Below are 27,271 nucleotides of genomic sequence, written 5' to 3'. Positions count from 1 at the left end.
ACATGATTTTCTAAAAAAAAAAAAAAACACAACATTTTTTTTTTTTAAAGTTTAGGTGCTGATAAAAACTAATATCACAGAAAATCAGCTAAAGAAAAATTTGGGGAGAAAAATACTTACCATTCATGGTGATTGTCTACAAAGGCAGACATGGGACTTATTTGTACTGTGTATGTGTCATTGGCTGAATATTCAAATAAGCCATAATATGGGTTAAAGAGTTCTCTGGATACCAGGAAGAAAAACTCTCTGGAAGGTCCACTGTAATCCAGCCTTTAAAAAATTCACAAAAAGAGCAGTCATTATTTTTTTTCTATTTATTAGGCACATTTTACACAGTGCTCAACTTTCTGTAAAACAGGAAGTCTAATTATCAAGTTTGGTGGTGGTGGTTTAGTCATTAAGTCATGTCCAGCTGTTTCAACCCCATGAACTATATAGCCGGCCAGGTTCCTTTGTCCATGGAATTTCCCAGGCCAGAATACCAGAGTGGGTTGCCATTTCCTTCTCCAGAGGATCTTTCCAACCCAGGGATCGAACCCATGTCTCCTGCATTAGCAGGCAGATTCTTTACCACTGAGCCACCAGGGACATACCAGGACTGTCCAAAATACTACATGTTAAATGATCATGACTCCTGATTGCAGATATGTTGTGACCCAAAACAGCAATTTTTTGGGTCAATGTTCAATAATGTCCATGTAAATGTTCATTTACATGGAACATATCCAAAAGCCAATTATCAGATAATGGAGAGATAGGCAATATGCCAATACCTTGATTGTATAAATATGCATCAAAAGGTAAATAACTTAAGTGCCCAGAGTCAGGCCATGGGGAGAGAGATTGCAGTGGGAATGCCTTATTTAAGCAAGTTAAACCTGAGGGCATCAGTTACATACATCCATGTGAACATGGAGTCATTTTTTCCAAAACACTTTTGCTGCTGCTAAGTCACTTTAGTCGTGTCCGACTCTGTGCGACCACATAGACGGCAGCCCATCAGGCTCCGCCGTCCCTGGGATTCTCCAGGCAAGAACATTGGAGTGGGTTGCCATTTCCTTCTCCAAAACACTTTTAAATGGGGGCAAAAAGAGACTTCAGTGAATTGGTGAGAGGATATTACAGATACAAGGCCTCCTAGGGAGATCAGAGGCAAAAGATGGAATGATAGGGTTCAGATGAAAATTTTAAATTATAAAACACCAAGGAAAATTATAGACAAGAAAAGTGAGGGTGTCTAAAGCTTCCTTGGGAAGGTTTGAGAAGAGGCTGAAATTCTAGCACCTGAACAACAGTGTAAATTCCATTTTACTTACAAAGACATCAGGGTCAAAGTAAAATCTGAGAAATGATTGTGTGAGGTTTGAGGACTGACAAGCGGCAAACAATGCTGAGAACAAAAAATGCACCAAAGAGGGGTATGTAATAAAGCAATTTGATATGCTCAATTCAAAATGAAAAAATGCAAAGTACATCTATCTACCCTATGGTAAAAAGTTGACATAAGGGTTCAAAGACAGGAAGGAATTCTGAAGGGGGAATGAAAGCAATGGATAAATTGGGGTGGTGGGATTTAATAAGACTTCTTTGTTCACTTTATTTTTTTCCCTCTATGGAATTTCCTTCAATGGCCACTTTTGTATTTTTTTATGACAAAGAAAAAATTCCATACATGTGGTATGGAATTGTGTGATAGAGAAAAGGATCTTATTATAGGTAGAAGAGGGAGCTGGAATAATAGTAAGGAAAATTAAAAGGCTTTCATACATCTTAGTTGAAAGTTTAATAGAATTTTCTTAAAACAGACATCAGCTATCCACATACTAAGTTCTTAAGTTTTGCCATATCTGAATATATATGCACTACTACTTACTTAATATTTCCAGATTTACTTGCTTTTCCAATGTCACCTTGTCTTACACAATATTTTGGAATTGTGATGTGTTAGCTTTACTTCTTTTCTAACATACATGAAAATAAACACATAAATATTAAAATAAAAAATATCAGTCTATGTAATAGGCCAAGGCAGCTTCTGGTGGTTTCTTTCCACTGTCCTAGTTCTGGTTTCTGACACCACCACCACCAAGTAGAATACTTATTCCACTTGAACATTCTTCACACATTTATAGGCTTTCCTTCAACAAATATGTGAGTGCCTATTAGGTTTTGGGTATTAATCTAGATGCTCAAGATGCAAAGTTTTATTTTTATGTCATTTTCTACAAGACTCTAAGTTCAGCAGTGTCTGTGTTCCTGGTCCCTGTCCCCTCCTCACTCATGAACAATCTCCTCTCAAGGCAGGGCAGGGAATTCCCTTGTCACGTTGGTCCTCTGCTCTGAACACTCTCTTAGGTGTCAAAGTCTGACCTAAGGGGTGTGTCTCTACTGATCACAATACTCAAGGTGTGGTCTTGTCAGCAAAAAAACAGCGCTCTTGACCTCTCTTCTTGGACACTTTTCTCCACTACTGCAGCTTAATGCCACCCTGCCTTGTGGGCAGTCACTTTACTTTGTTGACTCATCACAAGCTAGTCATCAGCTCAAACCTTTCACCTATGTTGCTTTAAACTAGGACTCTCCCACCCTGTCTGCACGTCGCTCTATCTTTTTAAAACCTAAGCACTAGACACTAATATTAATACTTGCCATGCTAAATTTCACTTTGTGAGATTGAGTCCATGATTCTAGTCTACCTAGATCCCTGTGGATGCAAAACATCTCTCTAAATTTCCTGCTGATGATGAATTACATCAGCAGACACCTGTGTCTTTTCAGAAACAGAGAAAGCCAATCAAAAGTATCTTAGCGGTCATTTTGTCCATCCCCTCACCTCACTGAAGAGATGACTCGGGCTGAAGGAAATCACTGACTTGTATCAAATGAAAGCTGCAGTGGAGGATCCAGGCCTTGACACAGGTTTCCTGACCCCATGTGTGATGTTCATTACTCTTTACAGTCCACTCTTCAATATATTTAAAACTTTCATCAGGACTAAACACAACATTGCTTATAGAGGAGACGTCGGAAAACTGTGACATGCAGGCCAAGTCTGGTCCAGGCCCTCACCTTGTAAAAAAAGTTTTACTGGAACACAGCCATGCTCATTTGTTTGTGTGTTGTCTGGGGCTGTCATGATGGCAAAGTGAGTAGGTACAACAGGGAACGGCCTGAAAAGCTGAAAATACTTACTATATGGCTCTTTACAGAAAAAGTTTGCCAACCTCTGTTACAGAAGAAAGTAGGAGGAAAATGTTACTTTATTAAAAAACCTAGCTTACTCTAAATCCTCTTCTTTAGTGAAGATCATTTCAAGAAAAGGTAAAATCACAATATCCTAGGGTGCATGAAATCTTCAGGAGTGGCCACAACTACTAAGCAGGAAGCCATGAGCCCTGGCCTGGAGGCAATGTATCTAGGTCTAGGAGGAAAATGTATCTTGCTCAACTGATCAGGCTTTTATCTGCTCTTTTTTTTTTTTTTTAAACTCCAGCAGCACTGATACAGTTACTCTAAAGTGAAGACATTTTTAAAGTTTGATTTGATTATAATCTGAAATTTAGAACCACATATCTGACAGCAGGTTGTTGATTACAAATTACATATGTCTACCTAATTCAATAAGACGTGTCCCAGCAGGATACCTTATGCATGCGCTTCCTGTAACGTCTTAGCAACCTCTTCCATATAAATAGTTAATATGACTCATATCACAGGGATCATTTGTTACATTCCTGTTTTGCCAGTTAGGTTGGTTCCACAGCTAAAGACTTGGCACGGATATACAGAAACTCCGGACAACGGGTGTGTAGCCACACAACAGCTGCATCTGAGGGCATTTTGGAATAAGCACAGATGTCTTTAGGGTGGCAATGTCTTTTTGAGCCCCATGAAGTGCTGATAAGGCATTTTAAACACCATCACGTTGCTGGGCTGACACCACCCAAGTTGAGAGTGGCATCCAATATTTCTTAAATAATTTTATTCTCTTGTTCTTTATGTTCAATTAAAAATTACCAAAAACAAAGTATCCCAAAGGAAGCAGACTATAAAATGAAAGAGGATAGTGGCATTGGGAAGTCTGACTGTCATTTTCTATACGTTTTCTGGAAGACAGGTTTTCTTTCTTACAAGCTGGTTCAGGCACACGTGGTCTACACACCTTCTGATTCACTCCCATATATGTAGCAGCAAGGCATTAGTTCTTGAGGCACTAAAGAAGTAATAGATGAGTAGGGAATTTTGTGAGCAATTAATACGACAAAGTTTTACCTGGAGATACCAAGCCAAAGCCTAGAAATAGAAGCACCTTCCTTCAGCATGGTTTGGGTCAGTTAGGTTATCCTGCAAATGTCTCTCTTTAGAAGAAAACAAGCAACACCTTAGTTTCACTTGAAGCTTAACAAATATCTGAGGAAACATTGGTCAAGGTTAGGACCCGAAACAACTTCTAGACCAGTCAGATGTAAGAGTTGCTGGTTATTTTATAAGTAGGGACTCAAGAAAACCTTTCAGATCTCATCCCCCATCTAGTTTCTTGCATTTGCCTAAGTAGAAATATCACAGGACGTGCTCACCTGTACTTAAATCCCCAAACTAGAACTGTTTGCACACATCCCCTCCCTAGTCCAAGTATGGCTTTGCAAGACGGATGACTGATGTCATACAGAAGGTACCTTACATATAATGAACTCATTCTTTCTTAAAGAAAGGTGCCTTTTATAGAGTTGGCCAAGGAGGACAAAAAAACAGAGGCAATCACAGTGTAAACATCCTCTCTTGATCCAGGCCATTATTTCCTTACTTGTTTTGGGTACTAAGAAGTGAATGTAAACCTGAAACTAACACACTATTATAAATCAACTCGACTTCAATAAAAAAAAAAAAGAAGTGAATGGCCCAGGATGTCCTACGTGAACACAATAGTCTACATAGCTAACTTCGACATCAACAAGCTTTAGTTGCTAAAACTTTTAATTCAGAAGAAAATAATACACTGAAGAATATGCAGTACTTGTGGCTCCCCTCTTAAAGAAGCAATGTCTAGGCAGACAGAAGCCCAAGAAGCAAGCAGACCATGCAACTGCCCGCCACACTCAGTCCAGGTGACTCAGTTTCCAAGTCATTCCTCCACTGCTGTTTTTCTTCTACTCCCCACTTTGCAAGAGCAGATAACCAAATTAGGCTGGGTGGAAATTTAAATGACTAGAACAAAATCTCCAGCTCTGACCACATTAAATCACAGTGTTTGCTTAGAAATTGTCTGTATTTCATAAAAAGCCAAGCATAACATGACATTAACTTAGTGAGATATACTAATCACTTATCAACTAGCATAATTACATAAAAAGGCTCTAGAATTATTTTTACATTTTTAATTGAATACAGGTATCTCTAATATTCTGGGGTTAATTCTACCTCACATGGAATTTGTAGCTGTCCTATAAATTTACGACCATGACACTTCTCATCAATTTCTCTTGACTCAGCTCTTTCATTTCAGGAAAAATCCATATAGGATGTGTCAAGACCTACACAAAGAAACCCCTTAGAACAGAACTGAAGTCTCTGAGTGAATCTGCTAATTCACACTCTTTTGGAGAGTAGTCAGACACATTATTCTGAAAAGATAAATCCTTCGTCTTTATGCCCTCACTAATCTATTGTAAATAAAGACCTTGATCTTGACAGCTAGAAAATACTATCAGTGAGATGGTATCCATAGAAATTGCAACATATTGTTCCCTCATTGATAACAAAGTTGACTTTGGCAACATAATACTCTATACATACCAATACCTCTACTAATTCAGACTTTCCACAGAATTAACTCTCTTTATAGACTTACTTACTCTACTGACCTCAAGTGCAAAAGGAAGCATACACATACCAAAATTACCCTGGTGGCCCCATCACGCAATAACGAAATAAGAAAAGTTGTTCATGGAAACAGTTTCTGAATCTCCCCAAATCCTGTCTCTATGCTATCTTTTAATAAGTGATCTTTTTAGAATAGCTTTTGATTTATAGAAAGGTTACAAAGACAGTAGGGAGAATTCTCATACACCTCACACCTAGTTTCCCTCTTAACATTTTACACAAGTATACTATATTTGTTACAATTAATGAACTGATATTGATAGATTATTAACTAAAACTTACACTTTATTCAGACTTTTTTCACTTTTGCCTAATATCCCTTTTCTGTTCCAGGATTCCATTCAGGGTACCATACTACATTTAACTGCTATGTTTCCTTAGGCTCATCTCAACCTCATCTTAAGCACTTCTTAGGCACTTCTGGTTTTTGATGACTTTGACAGCTTTAAGGGGCACTGGTAAGGTAATCTGGTAGAATGTCCCTCAGTTTGTGTTTATCTGATATTTTTCTCCTGATTAGACTGGTGTTACATGTCTTTGGGAGGAAGACGATAAAGGTAGTGTCATTCTCATCACATCATACCTAGGATATATACTGTCAACAGGATATGTCACTGTCATTTTTTTATTTTAGCCTTGATCACCTGCCTGTATGTTTGTAAGGCTTCTCCACTGTAGGCTTACTTCTTTCCCACCCCTTTTCATAGGGTACTGTTTGGAAGGAAGTCACTATGTGTAACTCATAAGGAGCACTGAATTATGCAGAAAATTATTTGGAAATCTTCTGCAGAGGAGATTTGTCTATTCTTCTTCATTTGGTTATTCAATTATGTATTTATATCAGGATATATTTATCTTTACTTCAGAGTTCTAATCCAATACTACTTTATTTTGTTGCTCAAATTATTCCAGCTTTGACAAATGGGAGTTCTTTCAGATGGTTCGTGTGTCCCTTTGACATTGCTGTGAATTGTTTTGAGTTTCCCTATACTTTCTGGTACAAGATGCTTCAGACACCATCTTGTACCTTTCCTGCCCCAGTCTGAGAATCATCCATGTCTACAAGGAGCCCTAGTCCCCTTTACTGAAGAACAATATTAAAAGCCAACATCTACGCAGTAGTTGTATATTCTCTTTTAATACCTATTACTAGAGCTAAACATGACAAAATTCCAAAATAACACATTTTGAGGACATTAAAATTAATGAAGGAAAAGGGACAGAAAATTTTCAGCTCCATTCTAGAATTCCACAGAAAAACCTAGGTAGCTTTTCTCTTTGGGTATTTATTAGAAACCAGAAAGAAATGTTATAATCTTTAATTTTAATGTAATAAGATGGCAAAGGCTAAAATCACTTCTTAATTTTATGTTGTTTTGAGGTTAATCTTGCAAAAAATTTGATGTATTCCTAATGACTTAATAACAAAATAAATTCAATATCTAATAATACATATGTATGATACTGACATGATAAAGCATGAGATCAGAAATAACCTGGCCCTATTCCAGCCTCAATAAGCCTTATGCAGAGATTGTCCCTGAGGGCTAAGGTCACACCTCAAAATATCTTCCGTCTTATTTTCCTTCTGGGGTTACAAGAAGAAGACAGGTAATGGAGGCAGGAAATATTTGGACATTAGTGGCAATTAAATAAAGAGGTTTCAACCCCTACTCTGTCTGGGCCTCCTCCTAGTAATGGATGTCAGTCCAGATCATGGGGAGACAGCTTTAAGATGATAAAGCATGATAAGCATCTGTTCTATTCAAACCTAAGTAACAGCGCTTCCAAAGACTCTTGACTACATCTCTGAGATCTCAACAAACTGTGGTCTAACAATTATGGAAGACAGCTGGAGCTCTGAGGGAGGAAAAGTATTCTCATCCAAATTAGGCTGGTTATGTAAGGAAATACTTGGAATCCCATGCATACCTGTGATTAGGCTAAAAACATTTGCCTTCATTTTCAACTGTGCACCTGCATCTTTAAGGCAACAAACAAAGGCTAGAAGTCCACTAAGGCTCATCGGCAACAAAAGACTCAAGACGCAGGCAAGCTTCTCAGACTTTCTCACATTATATTGTTTTCCCATCTAATATTTTATTTTAGTCTAGGCACAGCTGGGAGACACTACATTTAGCAAGATAAATTATCAGTCACTAGCTGAAATAGTGAAAAGACCCATGGGTAGGAAAAAAATTCATATAGATTAGAGTTCAAGAAGTGAAGTGAAAATGTTAGTAGCTTAGTCGTGTCCTGCTCTGCAATCCCATGGACTGTAGCACGTCAGACTCCTCTGTCCATGGAATTCTCCAGGCAAGAATACTGGAGTGGTTGCCATTCCCTTCTCCAGGGGATCTTCCCAATCCAGGGATGGAACCGGTGTCTCCCACCTTGCAGGCATATTCTTTACCGTCTGAGCCACCAAGGAAGCCCAGAGTTCAGGAGTTTTTCCTAAATCCCAATATTGGTTTAAGAATCCTGTATGGAAGACAAGAGGCCTAATTTTGAATTTTAATTTTGCTATTATCTAGTTTGACTAGCACATGAAAATTATTTTATAGTTTGACAGCTCCATTTCACAACCAAATACCACATGGCTGAATTTGTTGAATATTATTAAGATTCCATAATCTACTTTATTCCTGGGCAAGACTGAGCGTGTAGCCATAGAATGATCCATAACAATAGGAGTTAAGCAGTTGAAGAGAAGACAACTGAAATTCCAGCAATCATGATATTTTTAAAATTCACTCTAGTGATGTCTACAAAGAAGGTGCTAAGACTCCAAACCTAAACCTGAAATGAGGAAAGAGGAATGACTCTAGGAGAGATGAGAGCTGCCATCGTCTGAAGAGTCATAAAACCACTGGCATGCCTATTTGAATGGAATAAACACTGTGTAGGAGTCTTCATGCGTTCATTTCCTAACTTTATCTCCACGAGCACGCATGGAAGAGTCATAGAAGGCTGGACTCTCTTTATGGTGGGGAGTTATTTTGGGAGGTGTGCCAAAGACAGAGAAAAAGTGGGGACAGAAAAATAAGAACTAAGGCCTAAAAGTTACTGCTGGGGAAGGGTCCAGGTAGAATAGGAGGATTTTTTTCCCCGCTTTTTCTTTTTGTCTCTCTCTCTTTTTAATCGAAGTATAGTTGACATACAATATCAATGTCAGATACATTTTTATAAACTGTATGATAACCACCAAACCATCATGAGTCTAGTTACCATCTCGTCAGCATGGAAAGCTATTGCACTGTTACTGACAATATTCCTTGCTATACGTTACATCCTGTGACTTATTTATTTTACAACTGGAAGTCTGAACTTCTTAATACCCTTCGTCTATTTCACCCATTCCCCCATGCTCACATCCCCTCCCCTCTAGCAAACACTGGTTTCTAACTCGTGATTCTAAAACTGAACTTTTTTGACAGGTGAAGTATGATTTACTTTGCATTCCGGTGCACATAACAATATCATAGATGTTGAAATGCAGTTCCTTGTTTTTTTTCTCAAAGTCCATGTCTTGAACCTTCTTATATTGTTGGTGGGAATGTAAAATGGTGAAGCCACCATGGAAAACAGTATGAGGGTTCCTCAAAAGAACCAAAAATAGAGTTGCCTTATGATCCAGCAATCCCACTTCTGGGCATATAACCAAACAAAACTCTATAATTTGAAAAGATACATGCTCCCTATGTTCACAGCAGCACTATTCACAATAGCCAAGACATGGAAACAACCAAATGTCCATCAACAGATGAATGGATAAAGAAGATGTGGCACATATACACAATGGAATAATACTTAGCCATAAAAAGAAATTATGCCATTTGTAGCAACATGGACAGACCTAGGGATTATCATACTAAGTGAAGTAAGTCAGAAAGAGAAAAACAAATACCATATGATATCACTTATATGTGGAATATAAAAGATGACACAAATGAACTTATCTACAAAACAGAAACAAGCTCACAGACATAGAAAACAAACTCGTGGTTTTCAAAGGGGAAGGGATGGGGGAGGGATGGAGTGGGAATTTGGGATTAGCAGATGCAAACCATTATATATAGAATGGATAAACAACAAGATCCTACTGTATAGCACAAGGCACTATATTCAATATCCTGGGATAAACCATAATGGAAAACAATTTTAAAAAGAATGTACATATATATAACTGAATCACTTTGCTCTACAGCAGAGACTAATACAACACTATAAATCAACTATACTTCAATTTTTAAAAAAGCACATTTTCCTTTTCAGAGAAAGAGTTAAAGAGAGAAGAAATGAAATTAAGATTCTGCTCTCAAAAATGATCTATAGTTATGAGCTTTTACCAAAGAATCTTTATGTCAAATGATTTAAAAACCAGGGGAAGCTTTAAAAAAATAGCTGAAAGGTTTAAGCGTATAAGAACAGCATTTCCTGCCAGAAGGATTTCCTGTTTTAGGCAACCACAGGGGACGTTGTGGGGAAACATCCGCCTGCAGCCTCAGCCCACGCTTCAAAGGCCACTTCTCTGTGCTACTCACCCTTCCTCCCCGACGAATGTGACGTACAGCTTATTTCTCTGCAGGTCTTTTCTGGAGTAGCCCATAATTTGATTAAAAGCATCTTCGAGCAAGTGATCTCTTCTGATAATTAACCTGTCCGTAAAGAGACAATTTGAAATAATACAGACGATTTCCTAATCCTTATCTTTCCAGAACTGAGCACTTGCTATTTAATTTCCATTTACCACAACTAGGTGAAAAGTGGGATGACTTACTATCATCACTGTCTGCAATAAAGCACATGTCTGTCTTTAACTCTTAATAGCATTAACAAAAGTTACATCAGAGAATCACTGGTAAATAGAGCACCCCACCTAAGACCTGTAAAAACAATGCAAAAGTTCTTCTGATGGTCAAATTCATTTATCCCAGGAGGAAAATGATTTAAAAACAACATACACACTTACAAAACTTTTGTTTATGAAAGGAAGATTAAACCTAGTAGGTAATATTTTAAGCATTCTATGTAATGAATGCACCTAGACCAGGAATTCAATTCTTAAGTAGCTAGAAAGATGACAGTGAGAACAAGAAAGATGAATTCTTAGTGTCCTTTAAAGAAGAGGAGTTTACGTAAATTTCTCTAACTTTAAAATTAGGTGAACCTTGAAACTCTATAGGTGACAGATAAAAATGAATGATACTTGCAGTTGATTAATCTACTTAAGACAATGGCAATATAAGTCATCTCTAAACAGGTGTCAACTTGCCCTTAATGCAAATAGTAATGGAAAGGGAGATGACAGGGAAACCAAAGGCATGAAAGTTTGATCAGCAAGATTTTCATAAGTGAAGCTCAGAGACGTACAGTGTTTGGAGCAGATTGATGTTTTTTGAAGGTGATGAAAGGGGAACCTGCAAGTTCAGTGGAGCAAGCCCTGCACGGGGGCAGTGAGCTGTGCAGCTGCCGGGCTGGGCACTTTTTCTGGCACACCCAGGCCATTGTGGTGCTACAGTCAGACCCCCTCCTCTGTCCTCTCTCAGAAGGCATAGTGATCTTTAGTGGGGACATGAGATGGGGTGGGGGTGGGGCTGAAGGGAGTATGGGCAAGTGGGAAATTCACACAATTCTGGGCCAAACAACCTGACGATCTTTCAATTTCCCCATTTAAAAGGAGGTAGATAAAGACAGGCAGAAACAACATTCATGCCATATTCTGTCGGACAAGTGAAGCTTATTTCACAGAAGGAAACAGAGCTAAGCACTGGTGGTATACTCCAATCAGCCAGGCAGTGATGTGCAACACATCACCATGCAGCCTTAACTCTAGTGAATATGTGAACAGTCAACAGAGAGGTACTTTTCAAGAGAACAAAAATAAATCAGCTTTTAATTTTGCTTATATTTTTACATGAAACATGATTGTCACTTTCCTGTCTGCTTTAAAACCTTAAGTTTAATTGTGCTTAATTCAACAACTATATTTTAGGTGATATTGTGATTTACACACACCAAAATAATTATGTCAACTAAACAAATTCTGGTCATCCCAAACCACAATCTATTTCCTACAGTCCCCAAAGCATCACATCCTATTACCATCTACCAATCCTGGGGTTTGTATCATTTTGACTTACTTTAATTTCCCTGGGCCTTGTCCATATCCTTTAGTCTCTAACTTCCTGTAAAAGTTCCTTAGTTTGGCTTCAAAGTCTCGCTTGTAAGGGGCTGGAGCACGGGCATTGGCACGCTGAGTACCTATAGCAAACCACAAAGAGACAAGGGAATGGATTTGATGTTCATCACATCACCATGAAAAAAATATTACCATGGGGCTGAGACCACAGTTAACAAGTAAAAGGAGGCTGCACTTTCAGGTTCCTGCACTTTCACCTCTCCAAGTCGAAGGATATCACAGGGCTTAACCAGGATCTTAAGATGTCTTAGATGTCTTCCCTGTGGCCTTTTGGTTGAGAACAGCAATTCTGTTCAAAGAATTAATAGTGCCTATGTGTTAGTCAAGTATGTTCCTCTTTTCAGCCCAAACTAATATGAGTCAAACAGAGTTACTCATGTCTAATGGTGAGATGGTATCGCGGCAGTTAGACAGGAAGTCACAATGTGAAAGTACGTGATATACAAAGCAAGAACAGTGAGTTTCCATACTTGACGAAAAAATTCAAAAAGTTATTTTTGATATGTACTATAATGTAACCAAGAAATACTGTAGACACATAATTACATACATTTCATACTACAGGGTAGAATACTGATCTAAAACAAAATTCAGCCATAACTGCAGAAAGCCCACGTCTCCTGGTTGTGTGGAGTAAATAACACTACTATTTGCAGTGTTCTTAATACGTGACAAGTACTGTGGTTACCTACAGATTATCTAAAGATGTTTTACATATCATTCCACAGCAAGCATAATTAATAAAATATAAAAGCAACATAGTTCATTCCCCTTTCCATAGAAAAATCTGGTTCTGTGTTACACTGTGACTAACTGACAAGCTGGGAGACAAAATCGATGGTGGATATGGGAATCAGCCACCATGACAAAAATACGGGATATTTCCACTAAATTTCACAACACAATAAAAGACACAAGAAAACAAACTTGTGATGTTTCTTACATTACACACCATGTAAGCTCCTTCCATATATCCTTATGCATGAATCAACTAAGTGATGATTATTTTTTACTAATACTGTTCAGCAACAGATGCTCAAAATGAACAAGGTCAAGTTGATGGAGTGGATATCTTGGTTGGGAAGACAGAAATAGTACATATCAAACAACTAGAGAATGGTTAAGTCCTAAACTAAATGGTATACAAACTCCTATAAAACGGAATAAAACTATAGCCCGGCTCTATAAAACTAAAAATAAAAAATAAAACTATTTATTTTTAAAAATATTAATAAAAAATAGAACTATAGCTCAGGTACAGCTAGGCTGTACCTGGCCCTATCAATCTATTTTGTTTGCCATGTAATGTTTTTAAATTAACTGTCAACATTTAAAATTTAGGAGATTTCAAGTAAAAAAAAAAAATCTGATTTCTTCTGAAAATTATCTAGGGTCTTTTGTAACAACTGGCTTGCATTTCCCTAGGAGAACAGTTGCCCCGTGAGGTGAAGCCTGTGCTCCCCACTGTGCCACAGCTTCTCAGTGACAATGCATTTGAGACCAATGTTACAGAAAAGTAATAGTAAATGAGGATAAACAGAGATCAAAATGTTATTGGAACCAGGCTTTATAAACACGGGAGAACCCATAGTCTATACTGAGGCAAGGCAGCAAGAGCTGGAATAAGCATTGCCTACACGTTCACAAGACACTGTGGAGACCCCACTAACCTAGAGCAGATGGGGAATGCTGGAAAGTAGAATATTACATCAGTCAGAAGTTTGATACCAAATCATGAGAAGACTTTTTAAAAACCTAGACAAGAAGTGTGAGCATGATGCAGCAAGCAGGGGGAACCCTTTATAGGTTCTTGAGCAAGGATATAACAAACAAGTAATGTTTTCTTTTAGAAATGATTTTCAATGTGTGTTGAGTGGATTAAGGACGGGAAGGAGGAAAAATGAGGGAGGAGATTCAGTTAGGAGTAGTTGTGGAAACAGAAGCCTAAGGGGATGAGGACTAGCCTGGGCTGTGGTGACTCAGAGGGGCTTTTACAATGTGAAATAAGAACTGGTAACCATAGATAAGTAAGGAAGAGAAATAGGAAGCTCACGTGGTAATATAAAACCTTTTAAACAGTAACAAGAGTTGTCATTTGTTGTGTCTGCTATGCAATAGGGACCATTCACTTCACAAAGCGGATCTTGGGAAATCCTCACAAGTCTAAGAAGCAGGCATTGTTATTACTACCGTCACCACCACTTTGTAACTAAGGAAGCTGAAGGCATATGCCAGTGAATGGTAGATTTAGGCTCTGAGCCCGTTCTGACTGACGCTGGAGGATGGGGGGCATGTGAGGCTTTATACAGACTAAGCTGGAGATGACAGCTGTTCAGGTGGATATACCCTATCAGCACTTGAAAATATAGCACTGGAGTTTCAGTGTGAGATCCAGGCCACACTTGGGGACTAAATGAGCCAGCGTATGTGTGGTACAGCACTTCATGCAGTGCCTGCTGCATCAGCAGCCCCATGTAAATGCTGTTATTGTGATTATCTGCATAGCGGTAAATACTAAACACATGGGGAAATGCAGTGGGATCTGGGGAATGGAATTTAATAAAATTATCTATTGATTAGTAATATGTGCAGAGTTCTATTGGCATAATTACGAATCTTACCCAAAAAGCTATGTCATAAAGGAAACAAATAAACTTGACCTTAAAAGGCCTGGGATACAGAAGGCTCCTAGGCAGTAGTTCTCAATCTTGAATGCATATCAGAATCACTGAGGATGCTTTTTAAAAAACCCAATATTCAGGCCACAACCAGGACATACTACATGAGAATCGGTGGGGATGAGACACAGACATACGTGTGTCATGCAGGTCTCCAGATGATTCCAACATGCAGCCAAGGCTGAGAACCATTATCTCCCACAAGAAGGTCAAAACGAACCAATGAAATCTCTGGGCACATCCAGGGACAAAGTGGGGGTACTTCCCATGTATTTGTAAGACATCCTCTGCAACATGAAGGAACATGATCTGCATAAACTCTAGTCTCTTCTCTTGGATGGCTGAGGGACAGAGCCCTGCAGCACAACTCCAGTCAGAGTGGCAGAATGAAGCTGTTGCGGCTGCAGTCTGAGTAACTGCAGACTAGTGAACCCAGACAGCTCAGAAAGCAGCCATGATGAATCAGCTTTCAAGAGCACAGACATTGATAGGGAAGAGGAAAAAGAGGAACAAAAGACTGAAAATCTTTCCAGACACAAAAGAAACACAATTCTTCAAGAGCTGATTACTTTTTAAAAACAGCACATATTCTACTGCTATATAATTTGAGATGCTTAAAAGGATGTGGGAAATGCCATAATGCATTCCATCAATAGCAACACAGACACTTAATAAAAATGAGCTCTAACTCCATTTAAGCTCTAGGTAAAGGAATTCAATTACGGAGACACTGGAGACAGGAACTGTTAAACGCAAATATTCTTTTGCTAATAGTTGTATTATGAAAAAATCATTTACACATTACATCATGGTTTAAAAATTACAGTAAATTATGCTGCTGGCCCTTGTCAAATTCTTAATGCAAGTCAGGTGCAACTGCCAAGAAAATCCAGGGCAGAAACAATATTACTTCCACTTTGGAAATAAAGAAAAAAAAATGTCTTGGAGAGTGAGCTCACAGAACTGAATAAGAATCATAACTGCAAATGAAGTTCTAGGATATGATTCGCTTAGAGAGAGTCATAGTCTTCACGGTCTTAAAAAAGGAAGTCAGATACAGAAGGTCAACACTGCATACAAGAAGTGATCAAATGAAAGGCTGATTTTACGAAGAGTCAGTATTATGTTAATTATTTGCAAGAAAAATTTCAGTAACAGATGTAAGACTTTAAAAAGAAAAAAAACATTGCTAAGCAGTTCTAAAGCATTCCCATGTAATGCTGTTAACATTATTTCCATAGACTCTTACAAAACTGCACAATTCTATACAAACTTAAAGAATTCTACCAGACAGAGGATTTCTTTTCTTTTCTAGGTGATACTAAGAAAAATCTTGGCATCAAACTGCTAAGAAGTCTGGGTCTTCTCTGATGCTGGGTGTGACACCCAGAACCCGGAATGCTCTGATGACTGGCCCTTGGTCTGTGGTGGAAGGGTGAAGCTCAGCCCAGTTCAGCATGGTTCCAGGCCTCTGAACTGGGATGCCTCAGAAGAGCATTTCTTTTCTGTCACTTTCTAAAAACAATAAATGCTATGATTTTCTTTTTTATAATTCCCTGTTAATGAATGAGAATAAACTATCAAGCACTCAAATAATTTCTGGAAAACTCTATCTTCTGGACCATAGATCAACAATGGAATTAAGAAAAAACTCAAAAGTAGCTGGTACAGAGCATAAGCAAGGAAGTCCTAGCGTTTTTGCTTTATCCTCTTAGAGTAATGGAAGGTCCTCACATCACTGTTTTGACCTTGTGGATAATTCTACTTACATACCATGTGTTTAAAAAAAAAGAAAGTCTGATATCTGATTTTTCAAATGTTGGCAAATTAAAAGCAGTTTATTAAAAGAAGGCTGGAGGGCATGCCAGGGACTGGTATCCTCTGAGAACACCAAGAGTGGGGAACAAGGAAGAGTCACAACAGAAACACAAAAATAAAAACACCTGCATATTGTGACAGAGACGGTAGTATTTGGTTCCCCTTCAGTCTTTGGAATCATACCCGCCCCGTCCCCACCCACTAATGAAGAGCTTCCTTCATTTGTATTGTTTGGTTCCTAGATCATCTTTGTGGGGCTGAGCCAAGAGCCCCACAAATATACAGCTCGAACAAGTAGAAAGCTAGGATACCAGAACAAAAGCAAGGATAAAACTGCTTTTCTAAAAACAAGTATAAAGCTACTTCAGAGACTGTGAGGGAGAGGAGGGAAGGGAGAGGGCGAAGGGAAGTGGGAGGAAGACAAGAGGGAAGGAGGGAGAAGGGGGAGAGAAACAGGAAAAGAGAAAGTGGCGAGAAAGGGAGGGAGTGGGGCGAGAAGGGAAGAGAAGGGTGAATATTCCTGAAAAGCGCTGACAAGACAAGCAAAAGCTGGGGTGATAAGGCTCTGGAGGGAAAGGGGAAAAGAGGGTCCTCAAGACAGCCTTCAGTGAAGACCCACACGCTCTTGAGTGCTGTTTGGTCTGGTTACTTCCCTTGAGCAAGACCTGGTGCTCCACTGGCTTCCAGAGGTTCCAGCTCAAGTCAAGGAATAACAGCTCTGTCTGAAGCTACCCTCCAATATGAAACAGCCTTAAGGCACCGAGGACAGGAAAGCAGGGAGAGATGTCATGTACTGATAAAAGTCTCAGCAAACGGTAGGTTAAACAAATTCTCTGATGTTCAACATTAGAGCTTTGGTCAGGTGGAAAATTCACATAAGTGAGCTCATCTCCAACAGTATCAGATAAATGAGGTGCTCTTAATTCCTAGAAATGTGCAGCTACTAAAAGTCCTGAAATAAACTTCTGGGTCCTATATTGGGCATAATAAACCATACAGTAATTGGAAAGGTCTTTTCCTTCTGGCATAACTAAGGTCAGGACCGGCACTATAATGCCACTAATAAAACTAGAAAAACAAACCTTCACATTCCAAAATTTTGACAACTTTAGGTGAGCACTATAACAGCTGCAAAAAGCAGTGAGTCAAAATTTCCAAAGCCCTTCTCTCTCCTGCACTTGAAAAGACATGTAAATGTGCTTGGAATGAGGAAAAGTGTGGAAAGTTTAGCAGGTTCCTAGGCGTTCCGAAAGATCATTAAAATTTATGACTGTCATAATTTTCACAATATTATTTCTCACACCACTAAAAGGGATGAAATTCTAGTCATAAGAAAGAATATAAGACAACTTTCAAAAATCCATTTGAAATGTTTTCATAAGAACTTCAGGAGTATTGGTAGAAGAAGAGGCTATTTTACTCAAAGAAACAGAGATTCTTTTCCACAGGGTAAATGAGGCTAGTCCTGCCTTTGTATCATGTGGAATTAGTTATAGCTACTTCCGTTGATATCAGGCAGTACATCCCAATTTCAAGATCAAATAAAGCCCACTGAAAGAGAGTAGGCCAAAAATATGGAGATGATTCTTCCTGAAAATTAAAACCACCACAAACACTGCAAGCAATTTAGATATCTTTGGAAATCGTATAACTCTCAATCTGCTTCCAGAATGCATTTATTGCCACCATGAATTACTCATGTACATTTGTGATGCTACATGAAAAGAAGAAACTTAGTCACCATTTAGAATGTTCATAGAGTCTCAAGAGTGTCAAACTCATCATTGAGAGAATACGCCATTGCAGGGTCCAGAAGGGACAGAATCTAGAGACCTACCTTTTTCTCTGGGAGGATGGGGCCACAGTAAAGGTCTGGAAAGGAGAGCTTTGACTGGAATGAGTGATACTCCAAAGAGCTTCAATAATTTAACCATAAGCATGAAGTGAAGGGACAACCCATTTAAACACCCCCGTAGGTTCTGGCTAAGATTAAGACCAGTCAGAATTATTAAAACTCTAGGCAGTTAGTTCAGTAAATCAGGAATAAGTAGATTCATCAGTTCAGTTCAGTTCAGTTCAGTCGCTCAGTTGTGTCTGACTCTCCGCGACCCCATGAATCACAGCACGCCAGGCTTCCCTGTCCATCACCAACTCCCGGAGTTCACTCAAATTCATGTCCACAGAGTCGGTGATGCCATCCAGCCATCTCATTCTCTGTCATCCCCTTCTCCTCCCGCCCCCAACCTTTCCCAGCATCAGAGTCTTTTCCAGTGAGTCAACTTGTCGCATGAGGTGGCCAAAGTATTGCAGTTTCAGCTTTAGCATCAGTCCTTCCAATGAACACCCAGGATTGATCTCCTTTACAGACCAGTTATTAGTGGTTCAAATATTAACAAATTATACTTCTCAATTTCCAGAAAGAAAGAAAAAGGGATAAACTAACATTTATTGGATGCTTGTCATGTTCTAGGTACCAGGTAAGGTGTTCTTCTCCAGATAACTATGGGAGGTGATTGTTATTATTTCCATATTAAAGAAAAACAAATTCAAATTCAGGAAAGACAGTAAATTGCCCAAAGTCACACACAGTTGGTAAATGACCAAGGCCAGTAGTGAATTCCATTAATCTTTCTCCTACTCCTTTAACTTACCCCTAGAGTCATATACTTTTTTCCCATCCTGTATCATCAAAACAGGGTCCCTACTTTGTTCTAAAGTTGGCCTGTGCTTTTGTCTCCAGTGTCCTGCCTTCCCGCAGGCCTGTGCTTGCTGAATTCTGCTTCTTCACCCCACTCAACAAACCACTTTCCTCCCACCCACACTATCTGACCTTAACACATACACAAACACTTCACTTCCACATCCTAAAATCCTTTCCTTAATTCTTCTCCTTCTAAGTATTGCCTTGTTTTGCTTTATTTTCACTTCCATGTTTCATGAAAAGAGTATTTTTTACACCCTTTTTCTACTTCACATCTCCTATCATCCTATAACTGTTAACATTCCAGTTTATGACCTATTAATTCATGGAAACTGTTCTGGGAAAGGTCATATAAAACTTCATGATCTTCAAATCTACTAGACTCTTCTCAGGCCTCATCCTTCTTGACTCCTTTGAGCACCTGGCCCTGTGAGCCAGTCCTTCCTCTTTGAAACCTGGCTTCCCTGAAAAGATATTCCTAATTCTCTTCCAAAATCCACTGGCTGTCTCACTTGCATCCTCAACCCCGTCTTGAATATTGGAGCTGCTCATGTCACCATCCTTTATTTTCTCTTGTTTTCCATTGACCTGTCTTCCCTAGTTCCTCTAATCTACCCTGTGGGCTTCAACTGCCACCAGCAAACCTGTGTTCCTAACTGCTAACCTCTCCTGAGCTCCAAGACTGTTTTTCCAGCTGTCTTTGGGCATCTCCAGTTGGATGGTCCAAAGATTCCTCAATAAAACATGTCCCAAACCAGTTTCCTTTAACCCCCTCCCCCCTTCAATCTAACCTTTTCCCTTTCTTGGTAAATGGCATTACCATCTGCCAGGCAGTCAATGTGGTGAGGACCTCAGAATCTGCCTTCACTCATCCCCGCCTAGACTCAAAGTTCTAGAATCTACGTAGATCCAACATAGTCTTTGAATTAACTTCCTTTTCTCCATCACCACTGCATGCTAAGTCGCTTCAGTCATGTCCAACTCTTTGCGATCCTATGGACTGTAGCCCATCAGGCTCCTCTGTCCACGAGATTCTCCAGGAAAGAATACTGGAATGGGTTGCCATGCCTTCCTCCAGGGGATCTTCCTGACCTAGGGACCAAACCCATTCTCTTATATCTCCTGCCTCCACAGGCAGGTTCTGGTAAAGAACCTAGCGCCATCTGGGAACCACTACAGTCCATCCCTTTATCACGTCACCTGAGTTAATGCAACAACTTCCCAGATGGTTTCTCTAACTCTAGTCTCTCATATTCTAATACATTCTGCACATGGCCACCAAACTGAACTTTGTAAAGCAAGTTCTACTCTTCTGTTTGTAAATTTTCAGTGGCTCCACATGGAATACAAAGTGAGGCTTCAGTAACCAACCAACTCTAGCCTATTTTTCCAACCTGAGCTCTGAGAACTCGCCTTCACTTGTATGTATTAATTTGTCCTAAACTGCTTTATGCTTCTGTGGTTTAGCTCATGCTACTTCTTTACTTACAATGTCCTCGTTCCTTTGGACCATCTGATAAAATCCTATTCATCATTCTTCAAGGCTTCCCTTCACACCGGTTGTATATACCTTTCCCTAAACTCCCCACCCCCATACCTTGAAGGAAGAATCATTCCCACATCTGTGTTCCCAATACATCTCTTCATTACAGGACTAACCACAGAGCTTTCAGTCACTTGTTGACTCACTGCCCCACCATGAATTTTCAAAGGCAGAGACTGTACTATTCATCTTTGTGGCACCAGGGTCTAATTCAGTGCTTGGATCATAGCTGGATGCTCAATAAATCTCTGTTAAATGAACAAATTAATAGGCCTTTTCCTGTTTGTGGTATTCAGTTAGTCTGTAGCTTCATTTTGATACCAATATATGAAAACAAAAGTTATATGTCAAAGAACACAAAGCAACTTTTAGTGACACAGACAGAGTTTGGATTTCTATTAAAATAGTTTTAAATTCTGACAGCTGCTACGGTGTGAACAACATATAGCTTATAGTAAGGATAAATACAGCTGATGTTTCGTCAACATCATGACTACTTTCCTTAAAAAAACACTCATTTACTAAGCTGCGTTATCTACTTTTTATTGGTTCATTCATTCATCCTTCTGTTCACATCGTACCTCTTTCAAACAGAATTTAAACTTAAAATTTTTAGTTTATTTCATTTATCAACATGTTCTACCTGTCCATGAATCTCTGGTCTTCCTATCTAATGCAATTAGTGACTACTGAAGGGAAAAAATTATCTAAGACCAACCAGCTAATTTTAATTCTGTATTATTTCTTGAAATTGGAGATTTTTTTTTATTATTCATTGAATCAATCTCCTAACTAGAATTTTTTAAATACAAAAAGCTAACGTAGTATTTTGTGCTCTAATATTTTCTAAGACCTAGTAGACACCACATGACATAATGAAAAGTAAATTCTGTATCAGTGTATTTCATACTGTTAATATTTATCCTCCTATTTTGGAATGTCATTATCTTCCTGCCAAAATGAATCCCCATGGAAACAAGCCATTTTAAGAGATAGGAAGTGCCATAGAAACCTGTGCTAACACTACAGATGTACCCAAAGTGTTCCCTTACTGTCCTTTATGAGGATAGAACATTTGACTTTGGGGCTCAATCCTTAGAGAATTCACTGCCTGCAGCAGGTGGACTCACCTGGTGAGTTCTGGGGAGAGGACACAGGGGAGCCACGTGGGGACTGACAGTAGCTGGGATGGAGTAAGGCATGTGGAGGCACATATGACATTATCTCTTCTTCAAATAAACTGGGGAAAGACAAGAAACAAAATGTATACTTTAGCCAAAGATACAGGTAAACGCTTTGTTTCAGCAATTAGTAAGTTGATCTCTCCCTTTGGCTCATTCCATCTGAGGTCCAGTTCACATCCCAAAGAAAGCATCTGTCCCCTTTCTTCTGTGGGTAATCCTTGGGACAAAACGCTGGCTGTTTGCAGCTTTTGTGAAACTTGCAGTTATTTACCTGTTTTCCCACCAACTTTGGACAACATAATTTCTATTGTGTCACTTAAATAAGTGAGTTTGAGTTTGTGCGTTCATTTGAAAATAGACTGGATTTTTTATTTTTACATTTGAGAATAAGATTTAAACACAAGAGATGATGTTTATTGAGGACCCATAATAAATACACAGAGTATGTTCTATATCTTCATTCCAAGACATATATAACAGGATCTTGGCCTTCAAAGAACTCAGGATTTCACTGGAGAAGTAAAAGCAAAATATAACAAAACACCTTGTAAATTATTACAACTGCTAAATAATTAGCTTTCTTATTTACTCTGACTTTATAATATTTTTTAAATGTGAGGATTTTGATCTTATTCAATCTAGTGTCTTCTTTCTGCTCTATAGTGCAGTTTTGATTTCTATTACTCTCCTAAAAGATAGTAATCAGGAATCTGAGATCCTGAAATCCTAGACTTTTAATTAACTGCTACAATAAAGAAACATATTATTGATTGTCAAATATACAAACACTTGACAAAACAGAATCAACAACCTAAGAGTACTTGTGCTTTTTAATTAAGAGGTAGAAGTAGCTTTTCTTTAAAGTTAGTCAAATCTAGAAATCTGTTAAATTTGTTTTCAGAAAACATTGAGAAAAGGTGGCAGCAGTTTAGTCTTCACAGATTTAAGGAAAGAACTCCTAAGGATTATAGAAATGGCTTTCAACTGAGGCAATTCTGCCCTTCCCTGTACTCTCTGAGGACATTGGACAATGTCTGAGGACATTTTTGGTTGTGGTAACTGAGAAGGGAGTGCTTTTGGCATCTAATGAGTCGGGGTCAGAATGTTGATAAACATCTTACAATGTCCAGAAGACTGCCCTGCAACGAAGATATATCCAGCCCAAAAGGTCAGTAATTTTAAGGCTGAAACTCTGGGCTATACTAATAGCAATACAATAACATCTTGATAGTTCTTTTCTGGTCTTCATTCATCTGCACACGTCTGCTAAACAACTATAAACCACTATAGTAAAAGCATTTTTAGATAACATATTGTTAAGCCATCTATCCACTGTTAAACCATAAAAATCAAAAGATTTAGAAACAGAAGCAATAAGTACCTGTATTTGTAATACCAAATTAAGCTCCAAAACAATCAATTCTCTTTCTCAATAAATCAATAACCATTAGAATAATGTGAAATTTAAGTTGATTGCTAAGGAAAAATGCCATATAAAACAGTTGATACCACAAAGGTTTAGAAACTCACAGCAAAATTAACAGTAGCAATTAGCACCCTCTCCTTGAACATCTATATCTGTGTCCCTTTGCTCCATGACACCTATCATTTCCTTTAAATACAACCAATATGTGGAAAACTTTCGTATCAAGAAAGAAAATTTTCTACTTGAAAAATTTAATACAGAGACAGTGAACAATATAAAAACACTCAAAACGTATCATCTAGGATTAATACATATTTACACTATTATCTGGAGAAGGAAATGGCAACTCACTCCAGTGTTCTTGCCTGGAGAATCCCAGGGACGGGGGAGCCTGGTGGGCTGCCGTCTATGGGGTCACACAGAGTCAGACACGACTGAAGCGACTTAGCAGCAGCAGCAGCAGGAGCAGCACACTATTATCTTTTGCTTCAAACATACATACATACGGTGAATATACCTATATATCGGAGAAGGCAATGGCACCCCACTCCAGTACTCTTGCCTGGAAATTCCATGGACGGAGGAGCCTAGTGGGCTGCAGTTCATGGGGTCGCTAAGAATCGGAAACAACTGAGCGACTTCACTTTCACTTTTCACTTTCATGCATTGGAGAAGGAAATGGCAACCCATTCCAGTGTTCTTGCCTGGAGAATCCCAGGGACGGGGGAGCCTGGTGGGCTGCCATCTATGGCGTCGCACAGAGTCAGACACAACTGAAGCGACAGCAGCAGCAGCATACCTATATATAGCTGTATCTATACATCTGTGTATGTGCATATTGTATAGGAAGTCTCTTTTGAGCTCCTCTATCATGATTTTAACATATCCTTCCACAATTTTAAATGTTCAACATATGTATACAGGAAAAATATATAGTTTTGCCTTATGTGTTGCTAGAAATTATATAAATGATTTACAAGTGTATTACATTCTTAAACTATTTTACTCAACAATATATTTCTGATATCCATCTGTGTTGCTATATAAGGGATCTACTTTACTACTTTTACCTGCCATGTAATATATAGTCCATTCTATGAATGTTTGTACATGTGTGCTCAGTCCCTTCTGTCATATTTGACTCTTTGCGATGCTATGGACAGTAGCCCACCAAGGTTCTCTGTCCATGGGGTTCTTCAGGTAAGAATATTGGAGTGGGTTGCTGTGTCCTCCTCCAGGGGATCTTCCTGACTCTGGGATCAAACCCCCATCTCCTGTGGCTCCTGCATAGCAGGCGGATTCTTTACTGCTGCGCCACCAGGGAAGCCCTATCTATGAATATATCCATTTATTTATCCATAACTTTCTTGACAAATGCTGATGTTTCCCCCAACTGTCTGCTTTTATCAATAATGGTGCAATGATTATACTGTATGTATGATCTTGTATACACATAATAGAGCTTCTTAGTATACATATGGTATATATCTAAAAGCAGAGTTTGCTCAGTCATTAGAGTAGGTTTTCTATCCGTACAAGACACTGTCAAGTTGTTCTTTGAAGAGTTTGTAGAACTGCAATACCACCAAATACAGACAATATGGAGTTCCCATTGGTATTATCAGACTTTTTTATTTTTTCAATTGAATAACATGAAATAGTATCTCATTATTTGAAATTGTATTTTATGATTATTATCATTTTTTCATGAGTTTATTGGCTATTCATGCTTCGATTCTTTTGAAATGCCTTTTTATATCTTTTATTCATTTTTCTTTTGGATTATTTCTTTAAAATTGATTTAAAAGCATGCTTTATGTATTCATGATATCTTTATTTTATATCATGCGAACATAGTCTTCTAGTTTGTTGCCTTTATGTCTTTATGTGTGATGTCTTTCATTACATAAATTAACAATTCCAATGTAGCCAAATTTATCAATCATTTCCTATATAAGCTCTGTACACTTTTTATAATTTAATAGAATATATGAAATAGAATGCATGGTAAGCTGCTTCAGTCATATCTGACTCTTTTATGACCCCATGGACTGTAGCCCACCAGGCTCCTCTGTCCATGAGATTCTCCAAGCAAGAACTGGAGTAAGTTGCCATTTCTTCCTCCAGGGGATCTTCCAGATGCAGGGATCAAACCCATGTCGCTTATGTCTTCTGCACTGGCTGGCAGGTTCTTTACCATTAATGCCAAAATAGAATAAACAATAACTAATACAGAAAAGTTATTTTAAAAATTTTAAGTTTATAATAACTATATTGGAAAACAACTTTACATGGGTTTATTTTGAAATGAATAATTTCCTGGAGCTGTATAATCTCTATATTGCAGTTTGCTGATATTCAAGTCCATTTTTATCAGGCATGACTTTCTTTTTTAAGAAACAGACAATGTATATAGGTAAAAAAAATAAATCAGATACAAGAATATAAAGTACAGCAAAGAAAATCTGGCGAATATTTTTATAATAATTTTAAATGGAATACAATAAATGAAAACATCGAATCATTACATTGTACACCTAAAACTAATATAGTTTTGTAAAAATCAATTATGGGCTTCCCTAGTGGCTCAGTGGTAAAGAATATGGCTGCAATGCAGGAGTTGCAGGAGACATGGTTTTGATCCCTGGGTTGGAAAGATGTCCTGGAGAAGGATATGGCAACCCACTCCAGTATTCTTGTCTGGAGAATCCCATGGACATAGGAACCTGGAGGGCTATAGTTCATAGGGTCACAAAGAGTAGGACACAACTGAAGCAACTCAGCATGCACACACACAAATCAATTACACGTTAATAAAAATATTTTTATTAAAAAGTAATTCATGTTCTACAAAGTTCACCCAAGAAAATATTTTTAAATAGGAAGAAGAAACAAATAGACAAAGTATGAAAACAGACATAGAGATTCCATTTATGTAATGAACAAATGCACTGCCTGAGTTTATAGTTACTGATGGAAATGACTCAAACTCCAAAGCAAAGTAAAAAATAAAGAAATGAGAGTATCCCAAAATGTTTCAATAATCATTAAATATTATTTATTAAGCATGCACATGTAATATATTGTTGCTGCTGCTAAGTCACTTCAGTCGGGTCCGACTCTGTGCGACCCCATAGACGGTAGCCCACCAGGCTCCGCTGTCTCTGGGATTCTCCAGGCAAGAACACTGGAGTGGGCTGCCATTTCCTTCTCCAATGCATGAAAGTGAAAAGTGAAAGTGAAGTCACTCAGTCGTATCCGACTCTTCGCGACCCCATGGACTACAGCCTACCAGGCTCCTCCACCCATGGGATTTTCCAGGCAAGAGTACTGGAGTGGGTTGCCATTGCCTTCTCCGAGTATATTGTTACAGTATAAAATTATTTATTTGCTAATCCAAATGAAGTAAAAGTCTAGAATTAAATATCATTTATCACATGTATGTAATAATTATAAAGCTATTAATATATAAGTAAATTTCTCATGTTTTTCCAAAGGCTCATTAACTTCAGAAAACATGTCTATTTTCCTAAAGGTGAAAAGTGCAGTCTTTCTCTATATACAAATCAGTTTTCAAATATTTTAAAATTCAACCACATAACACATAGAAACTCATGCAAATTATAGTGCTTACCAACATACAAACATAAACTATATTGTAACTCAAAATATTTAGGACTACATCATTAAAGGTTACTTAACCAAGAGAAGGTATACAATAATTGTGATTTCTGTTTTGTAATCACTTTTGTTTTTACTAATTCCAACAGTAGAATTCTTTAAATAAAAAACCACAGACTTTTAGAATGAATCAAAAGAGTCCTATCCCAGGCAAA

At 38.3% G+C, this 27,271-nt stretch overlaps 1 protein-coding gene across 3 annotated transcripts in view; it reads right to left on the bottom strand.

Annotated features, from left to right (window-relative positions):
* The window catches only part of HECW2 (HECT, C2 and WW domain containing E3 ubiquitin protein ligase 2), a 446,193-nt gene that overhangs the window by 33,760 nt on the left and 385,162 nt on the right, over positions 1-27,271 (bottom strand). For all 3 annotated transcript variants that reach the window (XM_055397171.2, XM_088828674.1, XM_055397174.2), the window contains 4 exons: positions 21,956-22,065; positions 12,027-12,147; positions 10,428-10,541; positions 121-273 (listed from right to left, as the gene is read on the bottom strand). In XM_055397171.2, coding sequence (XP_055253146.2) covers positions 121-273; positions 10,428-10,541; positions 12,027-12,147; positions 21,956-22,065 — 498 coding nt within the window. The remainder of the gene's footprint in view (positions 1-120; positions 274-10,427; positions 10,542-12,026; positions 12,148-21,955; positions 22,066-27,271) is intronic.

Source organism: Moschus berezovskii, chromosome 2 (genome assembly GCF_049115385.1).
Source record: "Moschus berezovskii isolate FMDL1 chromosome 2, NW_MosBer_1.0, whole genome shotgun sequence".
Classification (NCBI taxonomy): Eukaryota; Metazoa; Chordata; class Mammalia; order Artiodactyla; family Moschidae; genus Moschus; species Moschus berezovskii.
Note: the sequence above shows the minus strand (reverse complement) of the source record. Positions and strands in the feature narration are given on the sequence as shown.